At 41.2% G+C, this 25,177-nt stretch overlaps 1 protein-coding gene across 11 annotated transcripts in view; it reads right to left on the bottom strand.

The window, feature by feature from the left end:
- The window catches only part of LOC127006504 (sodium/calcium exchanger 2-like), a 188,795-nt gene that overhangs the window by 65,158 nt on the left and 98,460 nt on the right, over positions 1-25,177 (bottom strand). For all 11 annotated transcript variants that reach the window (XM_050876452.1, XM_050876460.1, XM_050876458.1 and 8 more), the window contains one exon: positions 2,186-2,295. In XM_050876452.1, the coding sequence (XP_050732409.1) occupies positions 2,186-2,283 (98 nt within the window). In that variant the 5' untranslated portion in view covers positions 2,284-2,295. The remainder of the gene's footprint in view (positions 1-2,185; positions 2,296-25,177) is intronic.

The raw sequence follows: 25,177 nt of genomic DNA on the forward strand, positions 1-25,177 counted from the left end.
TAAAAAAGCTGAGGAGGAAAAGGTATGTAACCGAAGACTGTTGCGCTGCAAAGGAAGAGGCAGACAAGAGTTAGGAAAAAGAAGAAAAATGACGGAAGAAAAGTACAATGAAGGTGAGAAATGGAAGACAAGCTGTAGAGGGAGAAAGTTATTGACTCCCCACCACCCCAAAATAAGTACATATAGTCAGACCCAGCTATGAAGCAAGTTGTGCGAGTCCCGCATCACCCTTAATACATCACTTGCTCTCTTATATGTCAGCTATTTACTATTATAAATTGTGTATTTAATATTCTGTATACATTAAGTAAGTTTATATAGTGCAATGAATATGTCCCTTTTTGGAATAATGGCAAAGAATTGGCAACGCTGTGGCACCGAGCGGCCCCACCCAAACTGACTTCATATTTGTGTCAGACTGTAGGCTGTATCACAACTAACTGGCCACTGTATCATCACTGCCACCCTATACAAGAACATCACCAAAACACCATTAGTACTTTCCCTTGACCACTCACCAGCATCCGCCAAACACAAGAGGATGATTAGAAAATAGCGGAAGGAAAAATATGAGAAACGAAATGAACAGAAAGCATAAGTCGCGATAATGACTTATTTTTACCTTCCCCATAAACTAAAGCACCACCTTAACTAGCTCCATTTAGTTTGTTTTGTTGCTTAAAAGTTTTCTGATTTCTGAGGTAGCTTTCTGTTTTTGAGAGCCCAGTATTTTAATCGCGGTTCAGTGATATCTTTCATTTGAAGCATTAAAAAATGGCACCTCTATAGCATCATGGGTTGCCGAGCCCTGACCTACAATAACAATAACGGTAACGCCACAAAACCACCGTCACCACAAGGCAACAATAACACCAGTCACTACATTGTAATATCACCACTAATACCATAGCGAACACTATAACAACAAGATCACTGAACCACCATGACCACAAGATAATGGAGAACTCAAGTGTTATCAGGTGTAGACATGGATGCTTCTTACTGTTCAATACCTCATCATAAAGAGTCAACACCCCCATCACCATGTACGTAACAACAACAACAACAACAACAACAACGGCTACATAAGTTACAAAGCATTCTTTTTATCGCAATTGCTTCCTCTATCTGTATGGGAACAGCGTGTTATAATATTTTTTATATATTTTTTCTTCATCCTTGCGTTTGTCTTCCTAACCGTAAGAATATAAAAATAGGAAAAATAACCGCCTCCGTGAAGTGGTTAGAAGGCCTAGCTACGAGTCCGCTGGACTGGCCCGGACGCATTATTCGGAACTGTATACTTTCTCGGTCCCATACCCACAGCCAGCCAATCAACAGTCAGATGCGTCAGTCAGACCGAGCCAGTCACGACGCAGGAAGAGCTTGGAGAATGACGTCATAAACAGTTTCTATGTAACAAATATATGAAATTAATATATTATTGCCTTATTATTAAGAACAGTGTGTGAGTAGCAATAGTCCAAAAAAGAGTAGTTAAAAAATACTTCTTAATGCATTTTTTTAAGCTTGAAGCCAAAGACATCTTTGTTAAAATGATGATGAAGGATGCAAAGTTGCCATGTACCACTTTTGCTGTGAGGTATGCAATGCGCCGCTACTCTACCAAAGATGATACAATTATCATACAGATTAAAATATGTTCTACTGGGCTTGTGCTCAATATTTCTCTACCTCCCCCACCATTCTTCTCTTCTCCCTTCAACTGTTTCTAAAATCCTACCTGCCCCATCCAGACGTTCCTCCTCCCTTTAGGGCTTGTTAATAAATGGGTACCTTGGGAAACCTGGGGAAGGTAAAGTGCGGTAACCCGAATGTCACACCGCCCCTGTGTCCTGGCTTAATGTCAGTGAAACAGAGATTAGCACCGACACAACGCATGGTTTATACCGTATCCCCTAACTTTACATTTTACCGCTCTCAGTTTCCTTAAATTTTCAGTTACCTAAACTAATGATCTCTTTCTTTTCACTTTCTTTTTTCATTATTTTATTTTCCTTCTTTTCTTTTTCTTTCTTCCTTTTTGCTCTCGCGTTCTCTCTTCACTTCCTTAACTTTTCCTCACCACTAAATACTGTCACCACTTCAACTCCCATAAACAAGATTTTTGTGCTCCTAGACAACTACAACACAAATGGAACAGTAACATCATCGTTATACTTACTCGTAATCTCTGTAGACCAAGTTCTTGCTGATGTAGGTCTCATTGTTGATGAGGTAGGAGCCATCATCCTCAGCTTTTACGTCCAAACCGGCCTCCATTGCACCTCACACCTGCCAAGAAGATAATTACAGGTAAGCAGGTTTTGGAGAATGAGGGTAAAAGATGGGGAGGGCGAGGGAATGGATTGGGTATTGGGTCAAAGGGACTGAGGGGGAAGAAGGACAAGGATGACTTTATGATAATCGTGTTTTACTGCATTTCGTTTTTCTGTTATTCCTTTTTTCTCGAGCTTTTTATTTTCTTTCCACCTTTCGTAATAGGGGTGGTTACTGAGGGATAAGAGGGGGAAAGGAGTGAGCTAAGTGGTTGCTGGAGGAAAATAGGTAGGACTGGAGAGAAGGGGGAGGTAAGGCTGGGAGAATGGAAGAGGAGTGGTGTTAGGGACGGAAGAGAAGTGCTTGGCGGAAGGAGAGTCTCTGGGTAGGTCGAAGTGGTGGGGTGCGGAGGGCAAGGGGAGACTTTTATGAAGGAAAAGGAGTGAAGGAAACAGTGAGTGTGTGTTTGTACTTGAGAAAAAGGGGTAAAGGGTGGATGTAGACTACTGCGAGAGAGAGAGAGAGAGAGAGAGAGAGAGAGAGAGAGAGAGAGAGAGAGAGAGAGAGAGAGAGAGAGAGAGAGAGAGAGAGAGAGAGAGAGAGAGAGAGAGAGAGAGAGAGAGAGAGAGAGAGAGAGAGAGAGAGAGAGAGAGAGAGAGGGAAAGGGTAAATAAATTGGATAGAAGACCAAAGAGGAAACGAACGAAGGATAGGAAGTGACTGCTCGGTAAAAGGATGAAAAAAATGAAAGAAAGCAAGGGACGGCGAGGCAAGTGAAGCGAAGAAAAAGAAAGAAGGAGGAGATGAAAGAAAGGGGAGTGTGAGGATACATGCGCGTGCTTTACTGAAGGAAGAAAAGCTGAAGCAGAGAGAAAGTTATAATTAATGAGTACAACGAGGAGGGTGAGAGCATGCAAAGGTTAACAAGGAATTGAGTGGAAGATGGACGGACACGCACGACAGGAGGGGAGCAGGAAGAGAGGGAGAGACAGGCAAGGAAGAGGAAATGAGGAGCAGGTGAGAGAGGGAAGGATGGACAGGCAAGGGCGGGGCATGGAAAGGCGATAGACGAATATCAGAGAATAGGAACAAGAAAAGGATAATATATACGAATGACAAAGGTAAAATAGAGGAAAGGATGGATAGGCAAGGGCGGGGCACGGAAAGACGACAGACGAGTAAGAGAGAATAGGAACAGAATGAGAAGGAAGAGTAGATGAGGTAGGAAATGAAAGAACAAGGAGAAAGAACAAGAAAAGGATAATTTATACGAATGATAAAGGTCAAATGGAGGAAAGGAAGGACGGGGAAGGGCGGGGCGCGTAAAGGAGACAAACGAGTAGGAGAGAAAAGGAACAGATAGAGGAGGAGGAATATATGAAGGAAGAAAGGAACAACAAGGAGAAAGAACAGGGGAAAGATGATGCATGCGATTGAGAAAAGATGGAAAAGGTGAAGTAAAAAGGGAGGGAAATACAAGTGGACGAGGAGGGAAGGAGGAATGAAAGGACGAACGAGAAGAAACGAAGAAGGGGAGGGAGAATAAACAAATGCTAGAGACGGATGGAGGGAGAAAGAAGGAAGCAAGTAGAAGAAAAAGAAGGAAAGGAAGGAGCAGGTGAGAGGAGGGAGGGAAGCAAGTAGAAGAAAAGAAGGAAAGGAAGGAGCAGGTGAGAGGAGGGAGGGAAGCAAGTAGAAGAAGGAAAAGGTGGAGCAGGTGAGAGGAGGGAGAGAGGGAGGGACGGCTTCACACCAGCTCACATTCGCTTCAGAAGAGTAAACACGGGCGGCAACGAAGTGTGGAGAGTAGCAGGGGAGTAAATATATGAACAGAGGGATGGATGCGTGGGTAAAGGAGTAAACAAAAGGGGAGATAATAATAAAGGAGTAAACAAAAGGGGAGATAATAATAAAGGAGTAAACAAGGAGCGAGACAAAAATAATGAGTAAAGAAATTAACTAAGGTAAGGATACGAGGGAATAGAAATAAAAAAAATTATGCAGGCACAAAAAAAAAGAGTAAGGTTATGAACAAAAGCAAGAATATGAGGGTAAAGAAACAAACAAACAGCGAGATACAAAAGGAAAAGAGTAAACAGTTAAACAAAGGCAATGATGAGAGAGGAAGCAGATAAACAAAGGACTAAACGCTAAAAGATAAACAATAATACGATACGAGAATGAGAACAAAGACAAGGATATGAAGTAAAATTAATAAACGAAATAAATTACTAAAACAAAGAAATAAAACAATACAGATTAACAAGAATACGAAAGGAAAGAATTAAACATGAAATCGGAGACAAATACACAAAATATTACAACTGATAAAAGGAACAAATAGATAAACAAGTGGCACTAAAATTAAATGTACTACAGAAATTATGAAAAGTTACACGAAGAAATTAATATAGATGATTAAGTGTAAAATTAATAATAAAAATACACTGAGAAGCACTAAACGAGGTAGTTGATGCTAAAATAAAGGAAAATAGAGTAAATGGACAAAGAAGAGGATAAGAGAGAAGAGGTATAGAGTAAAATCATTGAAACAGTGAATAATGAAACCCGACCACATGAAAGAAAATGAATAAACGAGACACACAAGATATCAAAACAAAGGACAAAAGAAACAATGCAAACAAGATACGAAAGAAATATAATAAACCACGATGACACTAATTCACAGACGTCGTGGAACAGATAGAAGGCAATGGAAGACTGAGAACAATTAACAATGAAAACACTATACAGAAGACGTATTTATGATTATGATTGAGAGGTAAAGATGGAACATGGCGATACTGAAAATAATGAAGAAACTAGAAGAAAGGAGGCACTGAAGGAGGAGACGATAAAGAGATTGCAGTGAAGGAGTCAGTGAAGGAAGAGACGATGAAGACACTACAGTAAAGAAGTTAATAATGGAGGAAGAGACGAGGACACCACAATGGAGAGAACAATGAAGAAATACAGACCTCGGTACAAGACAGAAAAAAGGTCCTAAACTGAACGTGACACCAGCAGTAAAAAATAACAATAAACAATCATGAAAGCATATAGGAAAAAACTAAATTTCGAATATATAAATCACAGTCGACACGTGAACCGAAGAAGAAATCGCATACGGAGTAGATGACTAAGATGAAAACTCTTCACTTAAACAATAAAGAAATCAAAGTAAAGAAAAGTAGGAAAATTTCGTTTCCTTCCCGTATGAAAGAAGGAGCAAGGAAGTAAATAATAAAACAACTCACGCCCTTCACACCACCTTGCGAAGTCACTAATACCGGTAATAGTGACTTTGCCACCTTGGAAATATGTAAACAAACGTAATGAAAAGATGAAGAAAAAGTCGTGTTTGTTTACATACGGGAGAGAGAACGAGGAAACGCACCACAAAACAACCCGCGTCCTTCATACTGCCTCGTAAACATATGAATTAGGGAACACGTGTACTACTTTGTCCCCGAGTTCTTAGAGACAGGCAATAACAAGGCGCGGGTCGTGTTGTTACGCCTCGCACCGCCGCCCGAGGAAACACGCGATACAGAACACGAGCGAAGAGAGAACGAAAAGATAAATGGGCCATACAGGAAACGTAACAATCTTCCCTCCGAGGCCCAGTGATTTTAAATATGAAGAAAGAAGTATATTGAAAACCGATACAATTAACATACAAAGTAATGAATTTTAAAGCTTATTTGTCTCATTCTCATAAGTTCTGGGGCTTCCAAGTCCCATTGTTTTCCCACTCCTCCTCCTCCTCCTCCTTTCACTTCTCTTACTTCTTCCTTTTCTTCTTTTTTTCTTCTTTCTCTATTCCTACTTTTTTTTCCTTACATCCTTTACCTTGTTCTCATCCTTCTCTTTCTCTTCCCCTTCTTTCTCTTTCTCCTCCTCTTCTACTTTTTCTTCTTCGTCGTCATCTCCTCCTCCTTCTCCTTCTCCTCCTCCTCCTCCTCCTCCAATACTTAACAGAAGGCATAGCTGTGTTTCCGGCGCCTCGAGTATTGTTATGATGTGTGTCAATGTTGGGATGTAAGGCCACGGACGTGTTGGTCCAAGATAAAAAAAATAACTATGCGCGTGTGCCTTTCTTGCGCATTCGTCACATTGGTCTCAGAAGTAACGTCAACACTGAACTGAAGACTTGAATAATACCTTCACCAAAACTTCCAACAGATAATCCTTATTGAAACCCAAGGATGAACGAAAGTTGGGCCTGGACTGAAACCCTGATATGAAGGAACTTACTGAAACGTACTTGTCTGAAACACTCGAATAAAGCGACGAACTAAAACGCTTGGGCTGATACATTCCACTGAAACGCTGGGCTCTAAAACGATGACGAATTCTGCTTCAGCTAACCTTGATATTTCTTGGCCGTGACGATTTGTGGCGAAATAAGGAAGTGAAAGGCGGTATTATTACGGCGCTTTCTGAGATAGAGATAGAGAAGGATACACACACACACACACACACACACACACACACACACACACACACACACAGGTGAATGAGCGATAAACTTCCAATACCTAGCTAGCTGTGAATGTAACGGTGCTCAATACTCTATAAAGAATAAGGAGGAGGAGGAGGAGGAGGCGAAGAACACAAGAACACAAGATATAAGAAGTCAGCAAGAGGTCAGCCAGTCAACACAAACAGTTACAAAGTTTATCAGTGACTTTCAAGAGCACATGAAGTTCAAAGCAATCAAACCTTATGTTAAAAGTTGTTGACGGACACAACGATATATTTACACTCATCCAACACCCTACTTAATAAAGAATGAAAGAAAGAAGAACAAGAACAAGAACAAGAAGAACAAGAACAAGAAGAAGAAGAAGATGCAGAAGACGGAGACGAATAATAATAATAAGATGACGAAAAAGAAGACGAAGACGACGAAGACAAAAGAAAACAAAGAAAACAAAGACGAAGAAGAAGAACAAGAAGAACAGAACAAGAACAAGAGCAAGGAAGAAAAAAAATGAAAGGAAAAAACACGAAAAAGCCGAATGAGATAGCGGTTATGATGATGATAGTGATGATGATAATGATGGTGGTAGTGGTGATGGTGATGATGGAAGGAGAAGGCGAAAGGTGAAGAAAGAAAAACTACTACCCTTAACACACTTTTCTTCACCTTTTTCAATTAACTGTCAAGGTGGTTTTATTTTTTATTTTTTTATTGCTGAAACGTGACGCTAATGATGTGGGGGCGTGTGTGTGTCTGTGTGTGTGTGTGTGTGTGTGTTTGCCTTATCAGTAATTTTCTTTGGTTATTTTTCTTCCCTCTTTCTTCCCTTTCCTCTTTCATTTCCTCCAATCTTCCTCTCGTCTTTCCTCTTTTCCTTTCAAATTTTCCACCTTCCTCCTTTCCTTCCTTCCTTACTCCCTTTTTTATTTTCTTATTTTCTTCATTCCTTTCCCTTCGTTTATTCCTTCCTTCCTACTTTCTTTCTTATCTTCCTTTTTTCATTTTTCATTCCTTCTCCCTTTCTTTCATCCCATTCTTTCTTTGTTTTCTTCCTTCTTTCACTCATCGTATTTATTCCTTGGTTTCTTCCTTCTTTCCCTTCTCTCTTTTTTTCTTCTTTCCTTCCTATTGTTTCTTTCTTTTCATCCTCTTGTTTCTCTTCACTCTTTCCTTTCTCCTCATTTTTCTTTGTTTTCTTCCTTCCTTCCTTCTTATTTATTCTTTAATTTCTTCCTTCTTACAAAACCATTTTTTTCTTTCCTTCTTTTCTTCCTCCTATATTTTTCTTTCTTTTCTCTCTTCCTTCCTTCTTCATACTTATTCCTTGGTGTCCTCCTTCTTACAGTACTAATGTTTTTTTTCTTTCCTTCTTTTCTTCCTCCTATATCTTTCTTTCTTTTCTTTCTTCCTTCCTTCTTCATACTTATTCCTTGGTGTCCTCCTTCTTACAGTACTAATGTTTTTTTTTCTTTCTTTTTCTTCCTATCTTTTCTTTGTTTTCTCCCATTATTCCTATTTCCTATTTATTCTTTGGTTTCTTCCTTCTTTCATTCCTTCTATGTTTTTTTCTTTCCTTCTTTTCCTCAAGCTATTTTTTTTTCCTTCGTTTCATCGTTCTGTTTTTCTTCCTTCTTTCCCTCCTCCTATTTTTCTTCGTTTTCTTCCTTCTTATTTATTCTATGGTTTCTTCCTTCTTTCATTCCTTATATGGTTTTTTTTCTCTCCTTCATTTCTTCCTATTATTTTTCTTCTCCTTTCCACCCTCTTATAATCTTTCTTCCTTCTTTCCTTCCTCCTATATTTTCTTTTTCTTCCTTTATTCCTTCTTCCCATTTATTCTTTGGTGTCTTCCTGCTTTCACTCCACATATTTTCTTCTTTCCCTTTTTCTTTCCGCCTATATTTCTTCTTCTTCTTCTTTCCACTCTTATTTTTTTTTTCCCTCCTTCTTCCCTTCCTCATATATTTGCTTTGCTTTCCTCCTTCTTTTCTTCCTTTTATTTTTGCTTGATTTTCTTCCTTCTTTCCTTCCTCATATTTATTATTCGTTTCCTCCTTCTTCCCTAATTTCCCCTCATCGTCACCTCGCCTTTAATTCTCACTTATAATTCACGAGCCACGTAACTTTACCTGACACAAATCTTCACTTCAGCAAGCCTAATTTAGTATTCCCTTTACCTCTCTCTCTCTCTCTCTCTCTCTCTCTCTCAAAGGGGAAAAAAAGAATGCCCGTCTGAGAGCTTAGAGAGGCGGAGGAAAAGTAAACAAAAAAAGGAAAATAAAAAGGGGAGAATAAACGAGATGAATAAACTAAAAGAGGGGGAGAAAAATAAATAAATAGATCACGTAAGAAGGGTGACAACAGAGAGAGAGAGAGAGAGAGAGAGAGAGAGAGAGAGAGAGAGAGAGAGAGAGAGAGACGCTCCAAGTGGAAACACCTGCTAGTTTCCTGTAATTATTTTCTCTCTCTCCCTCTCCCTCCCTCTCTCCTCCACCCATGACAGCGGCACTCCCTCTATTACGTACTACATTTCTCTCTCTCTCTCTCTCTCTCTCTCTCAAATCACTTCCTTCGCTGTAATTCATACCTTCAGTCACCTTGAGTCGATTTCAATGTTCTACTTTCCCTGCACTTCCTTCAATCGTTCCTCCTCCCCTCCTCCCCCCTCCTCCTCCTTTTTCCTCCCCCTACCTCTTTCCACTCGTTCCCTTTACTCCTTCCCTCCGCCTCCACCTCCGCCTCCTTTTCGTCCTCATCTTTCTCTCATTCCATCATTTACTCTCCTTAACTTTGACTCCACCTCCTCCGCCCCCGCTTCCGCCCCAACCTCCTCCTCCTCCTCCAACTCCTTCTCAACCGTACGACTCAAGCGACTCAACCTCTTTACGCTGGAAAAGAGACGCCTGCGAGAAGTTCAGTAACGTCGACCACTGCGAGTTTTTTTTAACATCAAAACAATTTAAGAACTAGAAATAACGGTCCGCCAATTCAAGTGAGGCGATGTAGTACAGACATTAGCAGGAATTTCTTCTCAAATCGAGTCATTCGTCATTAGAACAAACTTCCCTCAGAAGTAGTAAGTGCGAATACCATCAACTCCTTTAAAAATCAAATCGACCGCTATTTTACTGCGTCAGGAGTGAACTGATTACCGAAGCGCTTTCATCTGCTCTGCGGGCACCGAGCGACTGACGAGCAGATTAAATTACTAAAGTGGGCAACCTCGTGATAAGCCAACACGTTTTCTGTTGCCTGCATTTCCATATTTTCATGTTTACATGTTTCCTCCTCCTCAATCCCTCTGACTCCTCTCCTCCTTCACTTTACCACAGCCTCCTTCTCCTCCTCCTCCTCTTCCCTTTTATTCCCTCGGCTCCTCTCCTTCCCTCCGCCAATCGGTCTGAGTAATGGACAAGATAACGAGTGATAGACGTCCTCCAAAGTCATTTCCTCCTCGCTACACGAGTTTTTTTTTTATTTTTTTCGTTTTTTTCTTTTATCAGCGGAGTCCAGCATTAAAGTGATCACGAGCTAAATAAAATCAAAGCGTGAAAAAAAAAAAAAAAAAAAAAAAAGACAAGAGGGGGGGACGTAAGGAAAATGACGAAAAATTGGTAAGCAGGGAAAAGGGGATCCCGAACAGAAAGAAGAAAAAGCAGATGATTAAGAAGAAGAAGAAGAAGAAGAAGAAGAAGAAGAAGAAGAAGAAGAAGAAGAAGAAGAAGAAGAAGAAAAGGAAGAGGAATAAGAACAAGAACATGAACAAAAAGGAGGAAGAGGAGGAGGAGTGGAGGAGGAGGAAGAGGAGGAAAAGGAGGAAAACAAGAGGACGGAACAGAAGAAGGAAAACTAGACGACGGAAAAGAAGGAAAACAAGAAGACGGAAAGAAGAACAAAAACAAGAACAAGGAGAAGGAGAAGAAGAAGAAGAAGAAAAACGAGAGAAAGAGAGAAAGCAAAATGTGATCATTACTAGGAAGATCAACATTAACAACTAAACCACCACCACCACCAACAACAACAACAACAACTTGATAATCAGCCCCGGTCAACAAACAGACTTATCCCGCCAAACACGCAAAGTTAAAAAAAAATATATATATAAAATGAAAACAGTAGCCACCCACCCCTTGTTCCTCTCCTTGTTCTAACTACCCGGTGAGGGAAAACACCAACGAGACCAGAGTGTAAGCAGGGCCACGAGACAACCAGAGCGATAAAATAGGATGAATTAATAGGAACACAGGCGCCACACTGATGCTGATACAATAGTGTGTGTGTGTGTGTGTGTGTGTGTGTGTGTGTGTGTGTGTGTGTGTGTGTGTGTGTGTGTGTGTGTGTGTGTGTATGTGTGTGTACTTTTGGTACTTCTTCGAGATCATGACAATATCCATTTCTTTTCCTTCTTCTTTTCCTTTTCCTTCTTTTCCTCCTTCTTTTCCTTTTCCTACTTTTCCTCCTCCTTTTCCTTCTTCTTTTCCTCCTCCTTTTCCTTCTTCTTTTCCTTCTTCTTTTCCTTCTTCTTTTCCTTCTTCTTTTCTTCCTTCTTTTCCTCCTTCTTTTCCTTCTTCTTTTCCTTTTTCTTCTTTTCCTCCTTCTTTTCCTACTTCTTTTCCTCCTCCTTCTCCTTCTTCTTTTCCTTCTTCTTCTTCTTTTCCTTTTTCTTCTTTTCTTTCTTTTTTTCCTTCTTCTGATTATTATTATTATTATTATTATTATTATTATTATTATCACATTTTTATAATTAATCACCATCACCTTTTTCTTATTCATCAACACCTTTTTCTTCTTCCTAATCATCATCCATTTTTTCTTCTTCCCCCCATTTCTTACATTTCTTTAACACTAGATAAAACGTGACGCCCGTGATGAAGCTGGACAAACTCTCCTGTTCTGTAGCTCTGAAGAAAACTATAAAGGCTAGCTAGCAGCCATTAGCATGAAGAAAAAGGAAAATAGAAGAAGAAAGAAGAAAGAACAAAGAAGATGAAGATGAAGAAGAAGAACAAGAAGAACAAGAACAAGAAGAAAAAGAACAAGAACAAGAACAAGAAGAAAAAGAAGAAGAAGAAGAAAAAGAAGATACATAACGATAGACAACAAGCAAACACGCACACAAGGTCACTCATTCAATGAAGAAAAAGGAAAATAGAAGAAGAAAGAACAAAGAACAAAGAAGATGAAGATGAAGAAGAACAAGAACAAGAAGAAAAAGAACAAGAACAAGAACAAGAAAAAGAAGAAGATACATACCGATAGACAACCAGCAAACAAGCACACAAGGTCACTCATTCAACGCAAAACAAGCTTCATCAACCACTCATCGACTCAACCACAGGATAAGATAAACGGTCATTACAAGAAGTAAATAAAAATAGTGTAGCAACATTTTTTTTTTAAGATTAGTTGTAACCTAAACCTAATTTCAGTCTATGTGCTACTGTTTTCTTTCCTTCGTCTACACTTTCTCCTTCCTTTACGTCTTGTTCTAATGTAAGCACGACGTCACCCGAACTTATTGTAAGACACTTTCTATTCTCACATCAGCTATTTCTAAAGGTCAAAGAGGGGGTCAGTCGGGTTCCAATGAGTGTTTCTTCAGGTTCATGGTACAGAAGAAGGGTCAAACTACCACCAGGGTCATGAAACTACTCCTGGAAATGCCCACAACTCCTACGAAAGCCTTGTCAAATATGTTCTTTTAGGTTCATGGTACAGAAGAAGGGTCAAACTACCACCAGGGTCATGAAACTACTCCTGGAAATCCCCACAACTCCTACGAAAGCCTTGTCAAATATGTTCTTCTAGGTTCATGGTACAGAAGAAGGGTCAAACTACCACCAGGGTCATGAAACTACTCCTGGAAATGCCCACAACTCCTACGAAAGCCTTGTCAAATATGTTCTTCTAGGTTCATGGTACAGAAGAAGTTCATGGTACAGAAGAAGGGTCAAACTACCAACAGGGTCATAAAACTACTCCTGGAAATCCCCACAACTCCTACGAAAGCCTTGTCAAATATGTTCTTCTAGGTTCATGGTACAGAAGAAGGGTCAAACTACCAACAGGGTCATAAAACTACTCCTGGAAATCCCCACAACTCCTACGAAAGCCTTGTCAAATATGTTCTTCTAGGTTCATGGTACAGAAGAAGGGTCAAACTACCAACAGGGTCATAAAACTACTCCTGGAAATCCCCACAACTCCTACGAAAGCCTTGTCAAATATGTGTTCTTGGGCGGCGAAATGTCTTACATAATACGACCCTATGAGGCCCGTATTTTTAAATGTATATCGGCACCACCGTTCCAGAAGAAGGGTCACGCTACCACCAGGGTCATTAAACTACCCCTGGAATTGCCCAAAACGCCTACGAAAGCCTTGTCAAATATGTGTGCTTCGGCGCCCAAAGGATTGAGAATACGGTCCTAAAGCTCTTCCTCGTTGCATGTCCTCCTCGTGCAGGCTTTACCGCTCCCAAGTTGTTCCTTTTTCTCCGTTCCTTTCATCCAAAGTTTTAGTTACATACAGTCCATCATTCCTGCGTTCTGTCTTCTGGTACTGTTTCCTCTTCTTATTTTCTATTCTAAACCTCCTCCTCTTCCTTCTTCTGGTACTGTTTCCTCTTCTTATTTTCTATTCTAAACCTCCTCCTCTTCCTTCTTCTGGTACTGTTTCCTCTTCTTATTTTCTATTCTAAACCTCCTCCTCCCCCTTCTTCTGGTACTGTTTCCTCTTCTTATTTTCTATTCTAAACCTCCTCCTCCCCCTTCTTCTGGTACTGTTTCCTCTTCTTATTTTCTATTCTAAACCTCCTCCTCCCCCTTCTTCTGGTACTGTTTCCTCTTCTTATTTTCTATTCTAAACCTCCTCCTCCCCCTTCTTCTGGTACTGTTTCCTCTTCTTATTTTCTATTCTAAACCTCCTCCTCCTCCTCCTTCTTCTGGTACTGTTTCCTCTTCTTATTTTCTATTCTAAACCTCCTCCTCCTCCTCCTTCTTCTGGTACTGTTTCCTCTTCTTATTTTCTATTCTAAACCTCCTCCTCCTCCTCCTTCTTCAGGTACTGTTTCCTCTTCTTATTTTCTATTCTAAACCTCCTACAACCCCTTCTTCTGAAACTGTTTCCTCTTCTTATTTTCTATTCTAAACCTCCTCCTCCTCCTTCTTCTGGTACTGTTTCCTCTTCTTATTTTCTATTCTAAACCTCCTTCACCCCCTTCTTCTGGCACTGTTTCCTCTTCTTATTTTCTATTCTAAACCTCCTCCTCCTTCTTCTGGTACTGTTTCCTCTTCTTATTTTCTATTCTAAACCTCCTTCTCCTCCTTCTTCTGGTACTGTTTCCTCTTCTTATTTTCTATTCTAAACCTCCTCCTCCCCCTTCTTCTGGTACTGTTTCCTCTTCTTATTTTCTATTCTAAACCTCCTCCTCCTCCTCCTTCTTCTGGTACTGTTTCCTCTTCTTATTTTATATTCTAAACCTCCTCCTCCTCCTTCTTCTCTTCCTCCTCCACCTTCTTCTTTTGCCTTTTTCTTCTCTTTCTCTTCTTCCTTTTTCTCTTCTATTTTATCGTTTCCCTTCATTTCCTTTTTTTCTTTTTTTCCATATTATATTTTTCTTGTCATCATTATTATTCTTAGTATCTTGTTAGAGTTCATCTTATTAGTGTAATTAATTTTCTTATCTTCATCTTTTTTCCCTCTTCTTATGGTACTCTTTTCTGCTGCCCTCCTTTCTTCCTTCCCTTTCTCCTCCTCCTCCTCCTCCTCCTCCTCCTCCTTCTCCTCCTCCTCCTCCTCCTCTTCCTCCTCCTGCACCACCACCGCGGCGCCAGACGGCCAGCCACACCCAGTGCAGGCCGCGGGAGGGAATGGAACTCTTTAACCCGTCTCGAAGTAACCTCCAGTCCTGCTTTTGCCTTCCCTCGTCTGTCTGTCTGTCTGTCTGTCTGTATGTGTCAGTCTGCCTGTCTGTCTGTTTTTGTCTCTGTCAAAATGCCTGTCTGTGTCTGTCTGTCTGTATGTATGTATGTATGTATGTATGTATGTATGTATGAATGTATGTGTTTGTCTGTCAATCTATATGTCTATGTGTCTGTCTGTTTGCATGTATGTATGCGTCTGTCTGTCTGTGTCTGAGCAGGTATATATGTATGTATGTGTCTGTCTGTCTCTCTGTAGGTATGTATGTATGTATGTATGAATGTATGTGTTTGTCTGTCAGTCTCTATGTCTGTGTGTCTGTCTGTTTGCATGTATGTATGCGTCTGTCAGTCTGTGTCTGAGCAGGTATATATGTATGTATGTGTCTGTCTGTCTGTCTGTCTGTCTGTCTGTAGGTACGTATGTATGTATGTCTTTTTTTTTTACAACAAAGGAGACGGCTCAAGGGGAACAAAAAGAGTGTAGGAAAAAAAAAGCCCGCTACTCACCGCTCCCATAATAGACAAAAGTAAAGAGTAGCCAAAAGAGAGGTCAGTTTCTGGTGGAGAGGTGTCTTGATACACTCTTCTTGAAGGAGGTCAAGTCATAGGCAGGAGGAAATGCAGACGAAGGAAGGCTGTTCCAGAGTTTACGAGTGTAAGGGATAAAAGAGAGAAGATGCTGGTTAACTCGCATAAGGGGTGTGGACAATATAGGGATATGAGCTAATCGTGTGCAGCGGGGCCGCGGGAGGGGGGAGGCATGCAGTTAGCAAGTTCAGAAGAGCAGTCAGCATGAAAATATCGATAGAAGATAGAGAGGCAACATGGCGGCGGAATTTAAGAGGTAGAAGGATGTCAGTTTAAGGGGAGTTGATGAGACGAAGAGCATAAGAGTATGTATGTACGTATGTATCTGTCTGTTCTCTCTCTCTCTCTCTCTCTCTCTCTCTCTCTCTCTCTCTCTCTCTCTCTCTCTCTCTCTCTCTCTCTCTGCTATAAAACGCTCACTTTGCCTATAGTTTCCACTCCTTTTTCCCTCTTTTTCCCAGCCTCATAAAACACAGACAACCTCATTACTCTGAAGAAGAACGAAAACGGAAACAAAAAGAGAAAAACAAGACGCACAAACAGAGAGACAGAAAGATAGATAGACAGCCAGATACAGACAAACAGATAAAAAAAGAAAGAAAAAAGAAAAAAGAAAAAAAGAGAATGAAGAAGAAAAAGAAGAAGAAAAAGAAAAAAGATGAAAAAGAAATGAAGAAAGAAAAAGAAAAAGGAAAGAAAAAAGAAAGATACAAGGAAAGAAAAATAAAGAACAATATCATCAACAAAAACAACAACACGTCACCCTTAATTATGACATCACGGTTCTCGTAAAACCCTTAACTTGTCCCCTTTTCACAAACGCTCTTAAGGACGAGCACACAAAAGCCTTTCCGTCGGACTGGAAACCCAAACTCTTTATATGAACTCACTAAAAATGCAACGTAAAAAGCATTCTATTATTCTCCTACCCGGGCCATTACCCGCTCAAAGCCTTACCCCATAACATAAATATAAATCTCTTCTGTCTACTGCCTTCACGAAACCTCTATAGTAACGTGGTATACCTAACCTAACGTAGCAAAACCTTTACGGAAAAGTACTATCCAACTATCTATATATAACCTCCATACTGTCTTGATATAGCAAAACCATTACGTAAAATTGATAGCCTAGTCTTCCAATAGCCGCTATCTACACAAAAAATTACCTTTGCATATCTAGCCTAACCTAACATAGTCTATATATTCTTAATCCCCCAAGCGTGAGTCGTCCACAACCTGAAAAATTGTCTTAACTCTAGTCGGGTCTCATAACCTTTATATTCCTCCCTCATCCAAAAATAATGTCCAAAAGTAAATGTCATCATTCTAAACCTTTGCGGCTCTCCTAAGGACGTGTCTTCCTTTACACAATCCATTCACCTCATCCTCGGTCTTCTCTTCCCTTAATTAAACCTGTACCTCCATTCTTATAAATTTTCTTCCTACATCGTCCCCTTTTTGTCTCGTGTCTTCCTTTACACATACCACTGATCTCATCCTCCGTCCCTCTCTCTCCTTCTCTAAACTGTACTTCCATTCTCATTACTCATCTTCCTACACAGTCCTTTTTTCTTCCCAAAAAGTTTAAGAATATATTGGCCCACGTCCCTCCTAACTCCCACACACAATGCCACGGACATTATCCCTTTTTCCTCTTCCTCTTCCTCGTCCTCGTTCCTCTTCCTTCTCCCTCCCATTCTGCTCCCCCTCTTGCTTCACAGTAATTACCTTATATCCCCCTTAAGCCTAACACCCCCCACGCAGTTACCACCAAGGCCTACAGCTTGCCTTATAATAATGGCCAACACCGCTGACGCCATCACCACAGACACCTCCACTTGCTCCATTACCGCTACTCCCATTATCACCAACACTTCAATATTAAGAAAATACCACCATTACTATTCTCACTACTGCCTCTATACTACTACTACTACTACATCACTATTACTACTTACTCCAGCACTCCCACTAATACCATCACTATTACAACCATCACCAACAATACCACCATCACCACCGACACGATTCTTACTCTTAGGACCTCCACCACCCTAACAGAAGTACCCGCCATCACCACTAACCTCATTTCTGGGCCCGTCACCACCATCACCACTAACCTCATTACTGGGCCCGTCACCACCATCACCACTAACCTCATTTCTGGGCCCGTCACCACCATCACCACCACCCTAACAGAAGTACCCACCGTCACCACTACCCTCATGACTGGGCCCGTCACCACCATCATCACCACCCTAACAGAAGTACCCACCGTCACCACTACCCTCATTTCTGGGCCCGTCACCACCATCACCACTAACCTCATTTCTGGGCCCGTCACCACCATCACCACCACCCTAACAGAAGTACCCACCGTCACCACTAACCTCATTTCTGGGCCCGTCACCACCATCACCACTAACCTCATTTCCCACCATCACCACTAACCTCATTACTGGGCCCGTCACCACCATCATCACCACCCCCCTACAAGTACCCACCGTCACCACTAACCTCATTACTGGGCCCGTCACCACCATCATCACCACCCTAACAGAAGTACCCACCATCACCACTAACCTCATTTCTGGGCCCGTCACCACCATCACCACTAACCTCATTTCTGGGCCCGTCACCACCATCATCACCACCCTAACAGAAGTACCCACCATCACCACTAACCTCATTACTGGGCCCGTCACCACCATCATCACCACCCTAACAGAAGTACCCACCGTCACCACTAACCTCATTACTGGGCCCGTCACCACCATCACCACCACCCTAACAGAAGTACCCACCGTCACCACTAACCTCATTACTGGGCCCGTCACCACCATCATCACCACCCTAACAGAAGTACCCACCGTCACCACTACCCTCATTACTGGGCCCGTCACCACCATCATCACCACCCTAACAGAAGTACCCACCATCACCACTAACCTCATTACTGGGCCCGTCACCACCATCACCACCACACCAATATTCCCTTTTCATTACATCCGCGTCCACACTCTCACCACTGACATTTATTACACCACTATTCATCATAATCATCACCATAAACGTCACCGCACTATACTCACTACCATTCACCACTAACACCCATTACATTAATATTCATCATCATCACCACCACCACCACCATCCCCGTCACCACACTACGTACACCGCCACTCACCACTAACACCACCACCACCATCCCTGTCACCACACTACGTACACCGCCACTCATCACTAACTGTCATCACACCATTTTTCATCATCACCATCACCACCACAAACATCACCACTGTCACTACATACAGCAGCACTTACCACTATTACTTATCCCATCACTTCCTCATCACTATCACCAACGCAAATTCATCTCATCACTATTTGTCATCATCCCCAGCATCACCACAAACACCACCACCATCACTATAATCCTGCTGCTATGTTAATCGACCCATCACTGACTCACCATTACTTACATCACGTCATCACTTCATCACCAGCAACGCCACAGTCATCACCGTCATCACAATCAAATAATTAGTCTTTTAGAAGCAACACCATCACAAGCAGATTATATAACCCCCTCCCTCAGCCCCCCACCCCCCACCCACACCCTTCACTCAGTAATCTATTAGTCTCAAACGTCAGATACCATGAATGCTAAACTCGTAATTGAATGTATCGATGAATAATGAATGAGTTGGTGTATGGTGAGGTCAGGTTTGTTACTGTTCACTTTCATGCGTTTTTTTTTTTTTTCTTCTCCTTTTTTCCTCCTTTATTTTCATTATCTTCCGTTCTGCCGTATTTTCCTCGATATTATTTCATACTTTTTTCTTCTTTTTCTCTTATTCATTTCTCTTTTTTTCATTCTTCTTCGTCTTACCTTTTTTTCTTCCTTTTTTTCATTAGGTATCTTTCGTTCTGCCGTATTTTCCTCGATATTATTTCAAACTTTTTTCTCCTTTTTCTTATTCATTTCTCTTTTTTTTTCATTCTTCTTCGTCTTACGGTATTTTTCTTGGATCATTTCATTCATATTTTCCTCTTCCTTACTTATGTACATTTCTCCATCTCTTTTTTCACTTTCCTTCATCTTGCCCTAATTTTCATATTTCATACTTTTTCTAACATACACTTTTCTCCCTTCCTCCTCCTTTTGTTTCCACTACCTTTCGTGTTGCTGTATTTTCCTTGATATTTTTTTCCTTTCCTTAACTATACACTTTGTTTCCTCCCTCCCATCTTTTTTTCTATTCTCTATTGTCGTTCCGTAGTTTCTTCATTTTTTAACAGGACAGGCGGCAGCTCAAGGTAAAAAAGGAAAGAAAAAAAAAAGAAGAGCTCGTTGGCCCTGCTCCTGCAAATAGTGTTGAGAGAATTCCAGTACAGAACCATTTGGAGAGGTGCCTTGATTTTCCGCGCTGGTTCATTTTCTTTTGTTGGTGTTGCGGTTTTTTTTTTTTTTTTTTTTTTTTTTTTTTTGTTGCTACACGCTTCCCAGTCAACTTTTTTTTTTTATTTTTTATTTTATTTTTTTTTTTTAGTCTCACGGTGAATCATTTATAAATTTTCAAGACTAGTGCTTTCTTTTCATTAAAGGTTAAGGAATTTATCTTTCTTGTTACACATTTTCCATGTCTTCCTCTTTTTTTTCAAGTTTTCCAGTGGTTTATTTTTAGTCTTACGGAGATTCATTTATAAATTTTCCAGACTAGGCCATTCTTTTCTTTTAAGGTTAAGGAATCTCTTTCTTGTTACATTTTCCATTTTTCCTCTTTTTTTCAAGTCTTGCGGTGGGTTTATTATTTTTTTTCTATTAACACGCTTTCCCTCTGTCAACGTGTTTTTTCTTCTAGTCTTACGGTGATTCATTTATATAATTTTCTAGACAAGTGCATTCTTTTCCTTTAAGGTTAAGGAGTTTCTCTTTGTTACACATTTTCCATTTCTTTATCTTTTCTTCAAGTCTTGCAGTGGTTTATTTTTAGCATTTCACTTTCTTTTATCATACCTTTTTTTCTCTGTCAAGGGATTTATTTACTTTTTTCCAGTGATATACTTTTCCTCTTTTCCCTTTTTTCTTTCTCTTTCGTCTTGTGGTGATGTCTGTGTGCGCATCATTTTAGCATTTTTTTTCCATCTCTATTAAAACTTTTTTGGGAATGTAAAGGTGTAGTACTGTTTTTTTATCCTTTTTTTTATCCATGTAGCTATAAAAGTATGCCATCAACACATTTTTTCAAGCTTTTTACATTTATTAATTTTGTGGTAAAGGTATTTTCTTCCTCTATTTAATATTTATTTTACTGATTTCTTTCACCGATTCTTTCTTGGGGTGTGCTTGACTGCCCTTCCTCCCTCTCTCCAATCTCCCTCCCTTCCCCTAACTTCCCCTAACTTTCCCTCCCTTCCCCTAACTTCTCCTCCCTTCCCCTAACTTCCCCTAACTTCTCCTCCCTTTCCCTAACTTCCCCTCCCTTCCCCTAACTTCCCCTCCCGCCACACAAACTCATCCCCAAGGTCGCCCTTCCCCCATAAAAATGTTTCTTTCCCCTATATATTCACCCCTGCACTGTCCCCTTCCCCTCCTTCCCTCTCCCTGTTTCATATATCACGCCTCTCCCGATCTCCATATCCTCTTCCTTCCCCTTCCTCCACTCCTACAATCCTCGGCCCAACCTCTCCTTCCCTTCCTTTTCTCCTCTCCTCCTCAGTCTCCTTCCTTCTCGTCCTTCACCTACTTCTCCGTCCCTCTTTCGTCCTTTCCTCCCCTCATCTCTTCTTCCCTCCCTTTCCTTCCTTTCCTCCTCGTTTTTCACCTACTTCCCCTCCTTCCCTTTTGTTCCTTCCTCCTCTCCTTTCTTCTTCACTCCCATCTTCTTTTTACTACTCTCCACTCCCTTCTCTCCTCCTCTTTACTTCCCTTTCTTCTCGTCCCTTCCCTCCTTCTCCTCCCTTCCTCAATCCTTCCTTTTCCCTCCTCCACTTTAACTCAACACTACGTCTTGCTTATCCGTCTCCCCCCCCTCCCCCCCCCATCGTAGCTCACTCACACGCCTTCCCCAGCTTCTCCCTCCCCACTAACTTCTCCCTCCCCCTCCCTCTTCCTTCCTCCCTCCGTGCGAAGATAACATAATCACGTAAACAAGATGGTGAAGATATACACGAACAGAATCAAGCCTCGAAAATAAAATGGTAAACAAATGTGGAAATAACCTGACGACGCCTATGCACACTGTTCATAACACTGTAGTAAACTTAAAGAAAAGTAATGTTTTGAAAATTAAATTGATTAGACAAAACACAAGGATACGATACTGAAGAAAGAAAGAAGCAAGATAAACAATTACGATACTTCAGAAAATTATATTAAAGCTCAGAGTGAATGTAAAAAAAAAACACGTATAAATAAATAAGAAGCCACAAATTCAAGTGATGCAATACGAAAGAACAAATGAATACACAAAAAATCAATAACTAACAGGATGCGATATATTCAACAAAATGCGGCAATTAAACAAGAAAGTGTCTCCTGCGCGTACCAAGTTGAAGGTCGCGGGCGTGGATGATACAGGAGTGGCCGGATGTCAGGTGAGGTTACTTAGTGTATGTATCATCCGCCTCACCTGTGTCACCTTGAGCATGATATCACCACCGCCGCCATAGGTGTCACGGAACCGGCACACACACACACACACACACACACACACACACACACACACACACACACACACACACACACACACACTTTACATAGATATCGACTCCTCAAAAGACTTACAGAAACTAAAAAGACTCGGATACATGTATATGAGCAAACGTAAATACACACATAAAACATGCATACATACATTTACATACAAACATATACCTCAAAGGCCTTCTGGCAGGGGAAACAACTTGTATGGAGATATGTAAGGACACACACACACACACACACACACACACACACACACACACACACACACACACACACACACGAACAAACAAACAAACAAACACATTAACATAGATATTGAATCCTCCAACGATTTACTGAAACAAAAACTCAGATACATATGGGCAAACGGAAATACACATAAACACATACAAACACACATACATACATGCATACACATACTAACACACACACACACACAACAATTACTTGGTGTCTGAGGGCAAGATAAAAGAATCGTTACAATGGAAAAATGCAGGAGCTGTAAAACAAAGACAAAATAAACGAGAGATAAAGCAATTGTCAGCTATTAAAACGAGAGAGAGAGAGAGAGAGAGAGAGAATCTTGCTAAGTACACATAAGTGGAGCTGGTAGGAGAGGAAGTGGAGGAAAGTTAAGGGGAGAGACGGGAGGCAAGGTGGAGGGAAAAGGCGTGGTAGGGAGCAGACAGAGAATTGGAGCAGGAAGGAAGTGGAGAAAGGGGAGGTAAAAGTGGAGGGGAGGTGGCGAGGAAAGAACCATGGAATTGGGCGAAGAGTGAATAGGTGAGGGAATGAGGGGAGGGGAGGGAAGCTGAGGGGATGGCAGGGGAAGGGATGGCAAGGAAGGAGAGGGGAGCGGGAGGGGGAGGGGGAGGGGGATGGCAGGCGAGGGGGGGAGAAGGGGACGGGGAGGGGGAGTGGGCCAGCCATAACACACCCACGCCGATCAATAGAGGAGCCACGCCCCCGCCACGTTCCCCGCCCCGCCGTGCCCCGACTGCCCGCGCGACGCACTGGCGGGGCGGGGCAGAAGCGGGGCGGGGCAAAGTAGGGTGGGGCAGGGGCGGTGTGGCACAGGAAAGGGGCTGGGGGACAAGATTAATATCAGTTCGTCCGTTCAGGCACGTTCTGTACACCGCTTTGCAGCACACACACATTATAGATTAAATAGCTGGCTGACGCACCTAAATATACATACATACACGTGCGTACATACATACAGGCATACGTATACAATCAGTCAATTATATACATACATAAATACATCCACACATATATACATGAATACATACATAAGTGTGTGAACGTGGTCTTTGTCTATTACTATTCACAGTCGCAAAAAAACAAAAAAAAATTACTAGCGGATAACGATAAACATTTTTTTGTGAAACTCTCCCGGCTCATCCATATTCTGTAGGCACACACATTCACGCATCCGGCCATTACATGAACCACTAGAATAGATAAAAAGGAAAAAAAAACGAAGTGGAAGTGGTGGTGATCGTGGAGGGAAGGAGGTTAGGGTGATTGTGTGGTGGTTGTTCTGAGAGTTGTGGTGATGATGGTGATGATGGTGGTGGTCACTGTATTGCTCTAGTGGTGGTAGTGGTGGTGTATGTGGTAAAGTGGTTGTGATTGTGATAGTAGCGGTGGTGGTAGATGACGTGGGGGTATTGGGGTCACGTAATCAACATTTGAGGACGTGCAGGTGTGCAATGCCCATCACTTTCATTACCGAACCCAAACTATAACCGATACCTAGAAAACAAAAACCACCCTTCCCTTGCGTTGTATAGAGGCACCACCCCGTCACGACCTTGAGCAACAATAGGCAAAACAAAACCCTGCGAGGCAACAAAGCTGAACTGCGACACAAAATGAACAGCGAAGCAATTAAAGAAGGTGGAGTAAAATAAAGACCTGAACAGCAATATAAAAGTGGGAATAGAATACAATGGTAACGAAATATAATAAAAGATGCCAAAATAAAAGTAAATAAAAATCAGAGCGAATTATAATCTTGTACTTTTAAAAGGGAACACCGCCCCCACAAAAAAAAAAATAAGAGGGAATGAAAAGCGACGATGATAAAAATAAATGAAATAAAAAACGAAAAATAATTTAAAAAAATCAGAACCTTTAGCATTTAATTGGGAACACCGCCCCCACAAAAAAAAAAAAAAAATAACAAGAAAATAAAAGTGAGGATGAAAAGCAACGATAATTATATATAAAAGAAAGCAAATTGAAATATAATCTTGTATACATTCAATAAAAAAAACTCCAAAAAAAAAATCCTGAATAAGAAAATAAAAGTGAGAATGTAAAGCAACGATAATTATATATAAAAGAAAGCAAACTGAAATATAATCTTGTATACATTCAATAAAAAAAAAATTTAAATAAAAAAATCTTGAATAAGAAAATAAAAGTGGGGATGAAAAGCGATGATAATGAAGCAATATAAAAAAGTAGTCAAAAAAAGCAGAGCGAAATAAAATCCTGTACATCTAATAGGGAACACCGCCCACCCACCCCTTTAAAGAAGTGGTCGCTAATGGAAAGCAAACCACTCTCACGCACCATTACGTTATCAAATTAACCGGTGAATCATCCAGGCGGCCTAATTCGCTCTTAATTGTCCACCTTACCCGAGCTGGAGGGCTGGTGGTGGTGGTGTTTGTGGTGGTGGTGGTGGCTGAGTAGTTTGGGATGCGGGTTGTGATGGTTGATGGTTGTGGTGGTGTAGAGAGTAGTGGAAGTGGAAGTGGTGGTGCTCGTGGAGGGGAAGGAGGTTAGGGTGATTGTGTGGTGGTTGTTCTGAGAGTTGTGGTGATGATGATGATGATGATGATGGAGGTGGTCACTGTATTGCTCTAGTGGTGGTAGTGGTGGTGTATGTGGTAAAGTGGTTGTGTTTGTGATAGTAGCGGTCGTGGTAGATGATGTCATGGAGGTAGTGGTAGTGTAGGGATGGTGCGGTGGTGCCAGTGGTGATGGTGGTGATGGTGGTCGTGGTGGTGGTGGTGGTGGCGGTGGCGGCGGTGGTGGTACTGAGGTCACGTAATCAACAGGTGAGGACGTGCAGGTGTGCAATGCACGTCTCTAAATCGTCGAATGAATGCACCGGGAATGGTATGTGAATATAATCTCCTATATGAATGCAATCCAATACTCTGCTAGCTTT

This window comes from Eriocheir sinensis, chromosome 33 (genome assembly GCF_024679095.1).
Source record: "Eriocheir sinensis breed Jianghai 21 chromosome 33, ASM2467909v1, whole genome shotgun sequence".
Lineage (NCBI taxonomy): Eukaryota > Metazoa > Arthropoda > Malacostraca > Decapoda > Varunidae > Eriocheir > Eriocheir sinensis.